This window comes from Hyla sarda, chromosome 5 (genome assembly GCF_029499605.1).
Source record: "Hyla sarda isolate aHylSar1 chromosome 5, aHylSar1.hap1, whole genome shotgun sequence".
NCBI classification, from domain to species: Eukaryota; Metazoa; Chordata; class Amphibia; order Anura; family Hylidae; genus Hyla; species Hyla sarda.
The window spans coordinates 348,336,769-348,349,938 of NC_079193.1; the positions used below are offsets into that span (position 1 = coordinate 348,336,769).

Below are 13,170 nucleotides of genomic sequence, written 5' to 3' on the forward strand. Positions count from 1 at the left end.
ACGGAGCAGTCATTCGGCAATCGGACAGGGAGGAGGCAGGTAGGGACCCTCCAGCTGTTCAGCAAGCTGTTCAGGACACCGCAATTTCATTGTGGTGGTGCCAAACAGCTCCACTGAGTTAACCGGCAAAGTTTACTTTCACTTTAGACGCGGCAAATAACTTTGAATGCCGCGTCTGAAGGGTTAATACCGGGCATCACCACGATCGGTGATGTCCAGTATTAGCCACGGTCCCCTGCCATTGATAGCCACCGGGACCGACGCGATATGATGCGGGGTCAGCGCGTAACATATGCATACGTGACGTATGCATACGTCATATAGCGGGAAGGGGTTAAAGGGGTACTCCGGTGGAAAACTTTTTTTTTTTAATCAACTGGTGCCAGAAAGTTAAACAGATTTGTAAATGACTTCTATTAAAAAATCTTAATCCTTCCAGTACTTATTAGCTGCTGAATACTACGGAGAAATTATTTTCTTTTTGGAACACAGTGCACTCTGCTGACATCACAAGCACAGTGCTCTCTGCTGACATATCTGTCCATTTTAAGAACTGTCCAGAGTAGGAGAATATTCCCATAGAAAACATATGCTGCTCTGGACAGTTCCTAAAATGGACAGATATGTCAGCAGAGAGCCCTGTGGTCATGATGTCAGCAGAGAGCACTGTGTTTCAAAAAGAAAAAGAATTTCCTCTGTAGTATTCAGAAGCTAATAAATACTGGAAGGATTAAGATTTTTTAATAGAAGTAATTTACAAATCTGTTTAACTTTCTGGCACCAGTTGATTTAAAACAGAACAAAAAAAAAATAGTATTCCACCAGAGTACCCCTTTAAGAAATTCAATTTAAGACAAGATTTTCTTGATATTGAAAGCCAAAAAATCGTAGTGAATGATCTTGCATTTGTGTCATTTTTATAATAAATTCAAAGAGTACCTGTCACCAAACTAAACTTTTAATACATTCATTGTTCCTTATGTAATTGTAAGACACTTTGCTATTTACTTGTTGTTAAAATTCACAACCTTTATATGTTTTAGATGAGATTGAAAAAACAGCCACAGGGTGGCTCTTTTCTGTTCCCTGCTGCAAGTCAAACAATTAGTTTGGTCTCCTCCTGGCTTGGCAGGAGACCAAACTCAGAAAGTGCATGTGGGGTATGGAGAGGCACAGCTCTCACAGGCTTCAGTGACGTTGCGACTGCTGGGGAACGCCCACTTTTTTTTCCTGCCGGGAGCTCACACAATGTGGGCAACAGGAAAGGTATGATACACAGCTTTTTCAAAGCTCAGATTTTTTTTAAGGGCAGGAAGAGTGTTAGGAGTAAATAGGGAATATAATCTGAGATAGTTTAGAAAATATGGTTTGATGACAGGTACTCTTTAATGCTATAGAAAAGTGACAGCAGGACCCAAACTCCAACCCCCCCCCCCCTATCGTCACAAACCAGAAAAAGTCCATTCCCCAATACCCTAAACTAAGAGGTGCCATCCCCTCTGTAGACTTTTATTAGAGATTACATTGATTGTTATTTTTTGTTGTTTTTTTTTATAATCACACCTTTAGAAAATGTTAAATTTCCTCATAGCACTGCTGTGTGGAAAATGAAGAAATACACAATTGTCATTGACATTAATGAGTTGGGGGGGAAAAGTTGGTGCGTCTTATATGGCGAATACAAAACTATCACGGCGGTCCCTGCGGCCATCAACGGCCGGGATCCGCGGCTAATACAGGACATCACCGATCGTGGTAATGCCCTGTATTAACCCTTCAGACGCTGCGATTAAAGCTGACCGCCGCATCTGAAGGGAAAGTGACACATTAACCGGCTGCTCAGTCGGGCTGTTTGGGAACGCCGTGGTGACCCCGAACAGCTTACAGGACACCTGGAGGGACCTTATCTGCTTCCTCAGTGTGTGTATGGCCGGCGCTCTCCTTCGACGTCATCACGTTGTCGCGCACGCCGTCCCATCATCCAATAGGAGCGGTGTGCGTAGCGACGTGATGATGGCGACGTGATGACGGCAACGGAGAGCGCCGATCCCGGGGAAGAAGACGTCTTAAGCGTCGGGGACACCACAAGGATGCGGCGACAGCGATGGAGCGACATCCAGGGCAGCGGTGACGAGCGGTGATGAGCGGTGACGGGTCCGGAGCGGTGGTGACACGTGAGTATTACCTCCTATACCAGTCGTCTTAAACCTGCGGACCTCCAGATGTTGCAAAACTACAACTCCCAGCATGCCCGGGCAGCCAACCGCTGTCCGGGCTTGCTGGGAGTTGTAGCTTTCCAACATCTGGAGGTCCGCAGGTTGAAGATCACTGTTGGGTTCAGAATCATTTTTTTCTAGATTTTCCACCTTTAAAATTGGGTGCGTCTTATACACCGGTGCGTCTTATAGGGTGAAAAATACATTATATGAACATAAGGGCCGAATACCTTTAAAAGTGAATGCCCCTTTAATAAAAAAAAGAAAAGAAAAAAAAAAAGAAAGTTCAAACTTAAAAGGATTAGTTGTCTTTTAATTAAAGTTTGCTTAATGATATATCTATTACTTAATGCACTAGAGGAAAAATCAATTTTAGTTTGCTGGAGTCACTGGTGAGGCAAATGGCTTTTCTTAGAGATTTTGAAGAACTGAACATTAAGTGCCTCACAAAACAAATGTAACTCTATTTCTTAAAATGTGTGAAATGTCAATGAATCCTAAAAAACTGTTAAACCGCTGCTTGTGTATTCTCCATATCCAAATGCAAACAACCTCCAAAGAAAACGACTAATGATTATATGAAACAAACTCCAGGGGTAAGTGCATGGGGTGTATGGAACATGATAGAGGTGACAGTTTCTAGGTCTTACGGTTTATGCAGAAACCATACTATATGTATCTGGACTGAGTACTTTTCTGACCCAGGAACCTTTAGGGTGCATTCACATGGAGAGATTTTTTTGAGCGATAAATCCAAAACAGATTAGGGCAAAGTTTGCTGTGGATTTTCCCCTGACAAAAACACATAGCAGGAAATTCGCAGAAGATCCTGCCCGTGTGAATGTACCTCTAAAGTGGTTTTCTTAAGGTGACCACCCCTTTCCATAATAGTGCATATAGATGCCATACAGGAGTTGTTCCACTTGAGACCACCATCTATGAGCCAGAGTAGAGAATCATTAACTAACAGTGGATGTCACTCACGAGGACTCAGCATGGCCCACTATGCTAAACCCTTCACTCAAATAACCAAGTAACATAATATAGCAATAATGCCAACCCGACAAAAATCTGATTTTAATCTAATTAAAAAGTTTAGCGTGCCCGATTCCACACCTCCCTGATTCCACACAGTTTATTGATCATCAGATGGACATTAACCTAATTTTATTAATTGGAGCAAAAATCAGGGAGAATGCTTTACATTAGAAGTGTGCATATGACATACTCGCCATCTGACTGTATAATCCCGCCCATTACCTGATATTCATTCCCATATTTAAAAAAATTAAGACCACGCCCATCTGACTGTAAATCCATATATAAAAATAATATGAAGCAAATAACATAGTGACGGCACACAACGTCTTCAACGTCTTGTACTCACCATACACCCAACTCACCATACTCAGTATGGTTCTATGTAATGTGTAGAACAAAAAAAAAAGAAATAGGTTGCTATTTTGGTGAATGTCCAATATTCTCTAGCCCCTCCCTTAAACACCCAAACACCTACTCGCAATAAACAAGCAATTGAACCCCTAAAATTCTTATTACCACTTTTTTTTTAAATGTTCAAGTATTCTTCATAAATGTGGAGACATTACATTGTATTATAAAACACTACAAAGTCTTTATTTTGTCTTTACATACCACAAACAATAAAAAATCAATTTCTATACCCAACAGATGAAGTCACCGGCTTTATAAAGGTCAGCAAATGCTGTCAGCTTCTTGAAGTTCTGGCCATAAAAAAACATGTTGTTTCAGGGAAACATTATTAGAACAAGACAACATGCATGTCTAATGCTTCGGGGAAGAAAGTGTGTGTGTCATACAATCCAGCTGGGAATGAGTGTGATAAAGAAGGTTAGAAGTCATTCAGGATTTATGTCGTAAAGGCTTTTGAATGAGGAGAACTTTCAATATTCAATATACCAACTACTTTATAATGTTCTGATATCCCATGTTCCTTAAATGTGTTTTATAAATGATTCAAGAGATTGTCCAACTTTTAGCAAAATGGGGAAGTAAGACATTTTTGATATTCAATTTCTAAAATGCTTCTGCCTACACCACATGTTCCTGGTCCCCCAGAGACCCTTTGGTTATGTATTTCAGTGTAGTGATGACATTATCTCATGTTACATCTCTTTATCACATTTTCCTTTGTCTCATGTGTTCCCTCAACATGTTCCGGATCCCCTGCAGACTTTCCCATCACTTTAGTGCCGGATCTCTCCATCACTCCACAACCTATCTTCAGCTGTGGTGGTAATGTACCACATTAACTTACATCGCCTCTGCAGACTTAGATTGTCCTTGGGGTCAAGTGATAGAGCGACTAAGAACTGAAATAAACAAGACCCAGGAGGGCATCAGGAGCATAGTGCCATAATACCCCCACCAACCAAACACTCATCAACTATCCTATGGATGGGTTATAAGTTTAAATCCCTTTAATGACCATTTTAGTCCTCCCAGTCCTTGTTCTCCATGATTGCACAAAACATATATGGTAAAGAGGCAAGGTGATGCTGGAATGAACTAGAATGCCAAGGCTGCAACATAATGTTTGTTTCTGATCATCCATACTGGAAACTTGTTTGTAATACACAATTAGGGAGGTTTATCTAAACCTGTGAAAAGGAAAAGTAGCCCAGTTGCTCATAGCAACCAATCAGATTGCTTCTTTCATTTTGATTGTTAAAAATGAAAGAAGCAAGCTGATTGGTTGCTATGGGAATCTGGGCAACTTTTCCTCTGGACAGGTTTTGATAAATTTCCCCCAATATCTTTAAAGTATATTTGGCCCTTTGTTTAGTGGTGTTAACTTTTTCTAGATAAGTAAGGTAAGGTGTTGGTCTTGCCCATCAGTTCTTCCAAACCAAAGGGGAACAATTTTCCTTTCCCATTTTATTTTTGGCCTATATCATAAACAGTATGACTAGTCCTACAGCACAATTTGTTTCATTCCAGCACAGTTTCATCAATGTGTCTCAGTATTATGAGTTCATGTGATCATCAGCCTGACAAATCTTCCAGTGCATAACAATCAAAATAGGATGTCAGTTCTGGGTCTGACTTCCTGTCAACTACAGGATGACACCTTACCCTAGCACTTCCTCTCCTGCTAGCTCCCAGACCCCTCTTCAGCCAAATCTGTATACCCCTGCTATTTCTGTTGGATAAGGGCAGCACAGTGGCTCAGTGGTAAGCACTGTTGCCTTACAGAACTGTTCTTAGGTTCAAATGCCACACTCCAAAAACATACTGATAGCTGAAGTTAGATTCTGAGCTCCACAGAGGACAGGAACTGATATATATATATATATAGAACAGCAGTGATGAGGCAGCACTCAAAGAAGTCCAATAAAAAGGTGGAAATAAATCTAATAAGGACTTGCATCAAGGAGTTCTGGACGCTGCAATATTTTTTTGTTATATATATCTGTGTGTGTAATTTTGATTTTCCCAACATCGTAGCAAAATTATTTTTATTGTACCGCAATTGTGCAAATCACTATGAAAACCTGTACTTTTTAACAATTTTTAAAGCATTTTGCCAGTTTTTGCCCTGATTTTTCTAAATCCATCTTTGGAGTGCTCTGGCTCAACTGGTGATTGGCTGAGCAGCCTGTCACTCCCGCTGGTCTCGATAGGGGGGTAGGACAGAACAATCCGAGGACCAGTGAGTTGGATCCTGTACCAGTTGGACCCTCTACGGTGAGACACCCCAGAATACCCCTTTAAAGATCCCAGTTTCTAATAAAACTCAATACAATAGATTAAAAACACTACAATATAATAAAATGTTCTCAAATTTAACACAATAACCTGACATGCTAACAAAATCATCAGCAGACTTAAAATCAGCTAAGCATCGTCTAAGCTAGTTATCTTGTAACACACATGCTGGGATATATTGTGCCATGAATAAAGCTTAAAGCGTACCCGTCATACCCAACATTTTTTTTTTAAATACATCACTCTGTACCTAATCCTAACCCTGTACATCTATTTTTTATGTGTCTAGCACCTTTATTTTTTATTACACTTTAAATTTAGCTCACTAGTCTGAATTCCTCTCAAAGGGAGGGGTGTGGCCTCACTGTGCAGGTCTCCGCCCCCACCCTCAGTGTGCTCTCTGCTCACATCTCCCCTAGCATTAGCAAAACTACAACTCCCAGCTTGTCCTCAATGACAGTAGCGGGACACAAGCTGACAGTGGGAGGATTTTTCCTCCAGCTCTGAGCCCTGCGCTCACAGCTGTCAATCAAGGAAGTGTGTCCATGACATAGGTGATGATGCATGGACACAGCTGGTCTAGTATGTGTCCAAGCAGGCAGGGGGGGGCAGTTGTTTGACTGGCTTTTTCAGTGTGAAATACTGAAAATGTTCTAATGTAAGCAATTGCAAAACCTATTGGTTTACAGTGCCCATTTAAGGACACCTCTGTTTGAGTGTGGCTCAGCCTGGTACTGCAGTGATCTACATTCCATCCATATCTGAGGATTGTAGTGGTTGAAACAGCACCAATCCCATATTGCGTAATCTAAATAGAATATATAGTATGATACTACACAGTGAAAAGTAGAGACACATACAGGTTAAGAAAAAGCCCTGCAGCCTTTCCATGGTAGAATAGAGATCAGAAGAATCATTGTCACTTTTAAAGGGGTACTCCGCCCCTAGACATCTTATCCCCTATCCAAAGGATAAGGCATAAGATGTCAGATCGCCGGGGTCCCGCTGCTGGGGACCCCGGGGATCGCCGCTGCAGCACCCGGCCATCATTACTGTGCAGAGCGAGATCGCTCTGCATGTAATGACGGGCAATACAGGGGCCGGAGCATCGTTATGTCACGGCTTCGGCCCTCGTGACGTCATGGCCTGCCCCTTTCAATACAAGTCTATGGGAAGGGGGCGTGGCGGTCATCACGCCCCTGCCATAGACTTGCATTAAGGGGACGGGCCGTGATGTCATGAGTGGCGGAGCCATGACGTCACGCTGCTCCGGCCCCTGTATCACCCGTCATTACGCACAGAGTGAACTCACTCTGTGCAGTAATGATGGCCGGGTGCCGCAGCGGCCATCCCCGGGGTCCCCAGCAGCGGGACCACGGCGATCTAACATCTTATCCCCTATCCTTTGGATAGGGGATAAGATGCCAGGGGCGGAGTACCCCTTTAACTATCTCCGTTAAACTGGTAACTATTAGATGTCAAGGTAACGGCTCTGTTATACTGATCTTAAAAATTAGACACCTTTGCAGAGACATTGTAGAACTATATTCTAAGTGCTTTAACATAGTTTCCCATATTGTAATGTGATAGCTAATGTGATAGCTTTTGTGGGCTCATTCTTTAGTCAGACTGCTGGGATTTCTAGTGCACCCACTGGACACTCATGCAGATGACAGGAGGTCACTGTTCAATGCTTTGCAAAGCTAATTTTATCAGTCTCTTAAACCTATCCCTATGCTGTCTCCTGATTCGCCTGGGATCTGTATGTTACATACATGCAAGCAATGATTGGATAACCTGGAGTCATGTGATTTAGCTGCAAGGTACGCTGGGCTACATTCTTCCATTTATTCAGGCGCCAGAACTGCATGTGTTCCTCATCCCTGCTACTACAATTCCGATGAAATTGCTGTGCGGAATTCCACATTGGAATTCCACAGGGAGATTCTGCAGCAGCAGAGTCCCATTGATTTCAACTGGATTCTATTGCGCTGTTCACATAGTAGAATTTCAGCGCTTGAAAATTCTAGTGCGGAAATTCAAATTCCGATGTCCGCAGAAAGAATAAAAATATCTATTCTTTCTGCAGACTCTGCACAGAAATGCATTGGAGTCTATGAGGAGGCATATTTCCGAGCGGTCCTAGCACCAGCATGTTTTGCCGGAGCTCCGCTGTCAGGAGAATGTCCGCATGTAGATTTCCCCCATGTGAACATAGCCTTACCGCCATACTCACATGAGCCTGGCAAAGTTCAAAAGCTCGGTGAGCCGATGTCACCCCAAAGTTCTGAGCGAGAACGGGTTTGCTGAGCTCGGTTGTTCATGTCTAATTTTAAGCAAAACATAATTTGTCACAATACAATCTTAATATATTTTTTTTAATCACAGTATTTTCCTTATTTTGTTTGAATGAATTAATGTTTAAAATTTTAAAAAAAGTATTTCTTACCTTCATAGTATATTTTGAAACCATGTGCACTGACTGCAAAGTCACTGGTCAAACGTAATGAAAATACAGATCCCGTACTTGTTACAGGTGAAGGCAGGTGAAATCCTGTTAGCCTGAAAAATAGAGAATACACATGAAACCCCATTGTTATAAAACAATCTTGTGTAAATTAGTAGGTTTTTATTTAAGACATTACAATTATATATAAAAAAAAATCTAGGATGTGTTTTCTTTCATTTTTCCTTAAAGTTTATCTATCAGATCCCACAGAAAAAATGCCTCTATCACCAATGTTTATTATAGCAGGAGGTGGTGCGGGAGTCCCTGGCGAGGGTTGTTCCAAAGGTCCGGCTTGCAGGAGCGGCGCTGCACCAGGAGGTAGAAGAAATGGACGTAGGCAGTGGAATTGTGGAAACTGTTTTTATTTGCCGAAGTGCGGGTGGTATAAAGGTAAACAGGTTTTCATAATGATCTTGGCAGGCTGGACAACATTTTTCGAGAGGGGATTTCTCTATTCGTCAGATCTCCCGCACCACCTGCTGCTACGTTCTTGACCGCTGCCTGCGGTACCGACGACCGGCAGCTCCCGGACCGTGCCTCAACTTTTTGAAGCACTAAACAGAGTTGCGCCTGCCGACAGCACAACCCCGCAAGGTAAGCGGCATTTCTCAATTTCCTCTATCTACATTTTTAAACCTACTGCACTATCAGAGCACCGTTTCTCTTGTCTTTTCTCATCCCCCTACTATGTTTATTATAAAAATACCGCTTTTCATTAGCTCACAGTGTTCATGAGTTATCACTTGTCCATGACTCATGGACAAGCCTGATGCTGCTGCCGGACTAGTTAGTGTCCCAGTAGATATGGGGACCCCTAGTGGTGAGATTTTCAGGAGCCGTTTTTCATCATTAAATATTTTTTTTTTTTTTATGAAACAACCATATTACAAAAGGTCTTTAATTTTCATAAGCAACAATATGTAAAAAGTAGAAAAAAAAGTAGAAAAGGCCAGCACGGCTGAATGAAATCTTCAAATCTTTATTCACGAATCCTCATTAAAAACCTTCACGGTGGCAGAAAGACAAGGAAATTTACAAAAATAGTAAAAATTGCACATGGAAAAACAGTCCCAAACAAGGCTGACGCGTTTCAGGTTGCCATACCCTTACTCAAAACTGAAACGCGTCAGCCTTGTTAGGACTGTTTTTCCATGTGCAATTTTTTCTATTTTTGTATATGTCCTTGTCTTTCTGCCACCGTGAAGGTTTTTAACGAGGATTCGTGAATAAAGCTTTGAAGATTTCATTCAGCCGTGCTAGCCTTTTCCACTTTTTTTCTACTTTGTCTGGAGGTAGCCTGGAGACTTTTTCCTCTTTTTTAATATATTAAAAGTGTTTGGACTTGACAGTGCCCATTTAAGAGTCTATTCACACATACAGTATCCTGCACATATTTAATTGTCACTAAAAATGAGTCAATCAATTCAGAACCAATCAGATTTTTTCAGAATTTTATAATTTTTATTTTATTTTACAGATGCTGTTTAGTTAGGGTAAATCAGTACAAGAACAAGGGCATCCTTTCAAAGGCTGGAGTGGCTGCTCCTGTCCTTTAAAAAAATGACTGACACCCCTTGATGGACGAGACTGTCAGAAGATAATTAAGGAGCTATTTGGGTAATATAACACAGGTTAGGGGATAAATGTATGATCATGAATAGTGATGAGCTGCATTGGCCATATTTTAATTTGCAATATTTCGCGAATATATAGATGAATATTCCTCCTATATTCGCGAATTTCGCGTATTCGTTATATTCGCATATATGAATATTTGCATATTCGAGTAAGAAAACAGTGAGGGGGTGGGCAACTTTTCTAATGGCTGCTAGGGATGTTGTTGATAACGTCTTACAAGTGTATTTGCATCATTCTAATTGGCCCACAAGTGAAAAGAAGGAATTTGCGAATATGCAGAAAACGAATATTCTCAATTTCAAATATATAGCGAATATAGTCGCAACATTCACAAATTCACATTCGTGATAAAAATTTGAAATGCGAATATTTGCGCCCAACACTAATCACGTACAGGCTGGGGGCCTGACAGCTGGGAATCTCGCATGATTTCCAGAATGGGACTAATTTCCTCCATTGTGGTGCCCCAGCCCCTACCTTCTAAGGCTCCTTTACATACTAGTGATTTCTCCGTTATTGAAGTTCCGTCGCATGTTCCGTCATGATTTTCGGCAAAAACCTGCCGTTACAAAACCCCTGACGGCCGAGACTAAATCGCATTGCAGCCTATGGGATTTTGTAACTGCCCGTTTGCACCCGTATATGCCCGTAATTCATTACGGACGTTATACAGTGACTGGACATCGTGGCGGAAAAATTACTGCATGCAGTAATTTTTCCGGCACGATGTCCCGTCACTGTATAACGTCCGCACGGAGCAGTCAATCGTCGATCGGACACCGAGGAGGCAGGTAAGGTGAAATTTCACCGTGGCAGTCCCAAATTGCCGGACTGATTAGCCGGGATAGTTTCACTTTCACTTTAGAAGCGGCGGTCAGCTTTGACCGCCGCTTCTAAAGGGTTAATACCACACATTGCCGCGATCGGCGATGTGTGGTATTAGCCATGGGTCCCGGCCGTTGATGAGCGCTGAGACAGATGCGATGTGATGCGGGGTCGCAGCGCGACCCCGCTTCATATCACGGGAGCCGGCGCAGGACGTAAATATACGTCCTGCGTCGTTAAGGGGTTAATGTTTTTCCCTTCAGCTGCTAGGGATGTTAATGTTATGGCTGATCAGTGTAGTCTACAGAAAAAAAGAAGAAACCAGTAATGGGGTGGAGCATAACTCAAAGAAGATAAGTTGCTTTTCTATAAGGTTGTAATCATATGGCCCTAAAAATAGTTAATAAATAATGATTGCGTTGTGGCAAAAAGACCCTACAGATCTTCTAAGCCAAGCTTAGATCACCGTAGGGTTCTATCATGAGTTAGGATCGATTCAGAAGAACAACTGGGGTAGGTGCTTTGGTTCTCGCAGCCACACTATAAATGCTAAAACATCATAATACAAATCTTTTGGGTTAAGCTGAAGTCTGTGTTTTAAAAACAAGAAAACTTTTTTGTATTTGATGTTGTTGTAACCAATAAATTATTCCAAGTCACATTCAGTGCAAGGAAATAACAATACTTGATTGATTTTCTTTTGGGGAAAGCAGCCAACCAAGATTTTTTCGCATTCTCTTATTCTAGAGCTCTGCTGCTTCGGAAGACAAATTATTTATCATCTTAACAGTTGCATCAGACAGGAGCAGGTGAAATTCATCGCAATATTCAGGTAATTCATCATGTCTTAATTAATGGCTTCCATTTGTTTCAGACAGCTGATATACTATGTACTGTATGTGGAGACGGGAATACAAGATGATGTTACCAATTTACCAATGAATAACCAGTTAACTGGTTAATGGCAAGTGATATCAATAATTCACACGTATCATATGTACACTATGGCCAGGTTCAAACTATGGAATTTCTGACCGGAATTCCGCTCTGCTGCATGAAGGTTAACATACAGGTGAATTGGTTTTCTGTTAACAGACAGAAAATTCTGAACAAAATAATACAGCTAGAACATTAAACCTGCTCAATGTTCTGGTGGAATCCACTTTGTAGACATTGCCATCTATGGAAACAGCATTGTCCGCGTGTTCCTAGCACTGACTGATTCAGTCGGCGCTGGTCACACTTGAAAGCTCTGGACAGAAATTTTCCATAGGGAGCTTCGCAAATGTGAACCCTGCCTAAATGAACTCTTATATTGGGATCCCTTACCCCTGACCAAAATCTATTTATGTAGCCCTATTTTATTGCCTAATTTTAAAGTGTACCTGTAAAGCTGAAGGTATTTTTCAGTCCAAGTATGGAGAGATGCAAGTTCATGCTGGGTGGTCAGGTTGTCCAGGTCAGGATGCCCAAAGAGTTCCTTGTATGAAAACCATTATTTAGAAATGGACTCATGAATGGACTTGCTGGGCCCTGTACAGTTTCCCTGGCAACCAATTCACCAAGAAAATTACTACATCTCTCTTACAGGTACACTAGATAGTCATCATTCTGAATTAACTTATTTGATGTGATTTACATGAACATCTAGTTACAATAATAGGTAAGGAGACATATCAGACACATGGGAGGAGGATGTCCAAGGATGACAAACTTTGTTAAATAATTTGACAGTGTTCACCCTGAGAATGTTTAATTTTTCTTAGACCATAATCCAAGAAAGTTGAGAAATCACCATATTAAGGAAAAGAACAGGGGAGCACCCCTTCAAGGGAAGCAGGGCCAGTACTACCTATAGGCAAAATAGGCAACTGCCTAGAGTGCCCTCTTGATGGGGGCACCACTCTGCACGCTACAAGAAAGTTAGTAGCAAGCTAGCATCCGAAGCCCCCGCTCACCCGAAGTACCCGCCCAGCCAGCACCACCTTCTAAACGCAGTAGTAAGGTAATTACATACAGGAGGAGTGTTATTACAGTGTGTCATCCCAGTAGTAAGGAGATTACATGAGAAGGACGTTTGTTACAGTGTGTCACCCATAGTAGTAAGGAGATTACATAAGGAGTGAGTTTGTTACAGTGTGTCACCCCTAGTAGTAAGGAGATTACATAAGGAGTGGGTTTGTTACAGTGTGTCTCTCTAGTAAGGTGATTACACAATGAGGAGGTTTGTTACAG

The 13,170-nt window shown here is 41.7% G+C and overlaps 1 protein-coding gene across 6 annotated transcripts in view; it reads right to left on the reverse strand.

Moving 5' to 3' along the window:
* The window catches only part of CSMD3 (CUB and Sushi multiple domains 3), a 1,342,864-nt gene that overhangs the window by 1,107,503 nt on the left and 222,191 nt on the right, over positions 1-13,170 (reverse strand). For all 6 annotated transcript variants that reach the window (XM_056522623.1, XM_056522621.1, XM_056522626.1 and 3 more), the window contains exon 3: positions 8,413-8,525. In XM_056522623.1, coding sequence (XP_056378598.1) covers positions 8,413-8,525 — 113 coding nt within the window. The remainder of the gene's footprint in view (positions 1-8,412; positions 8,526-13,170) is intronic.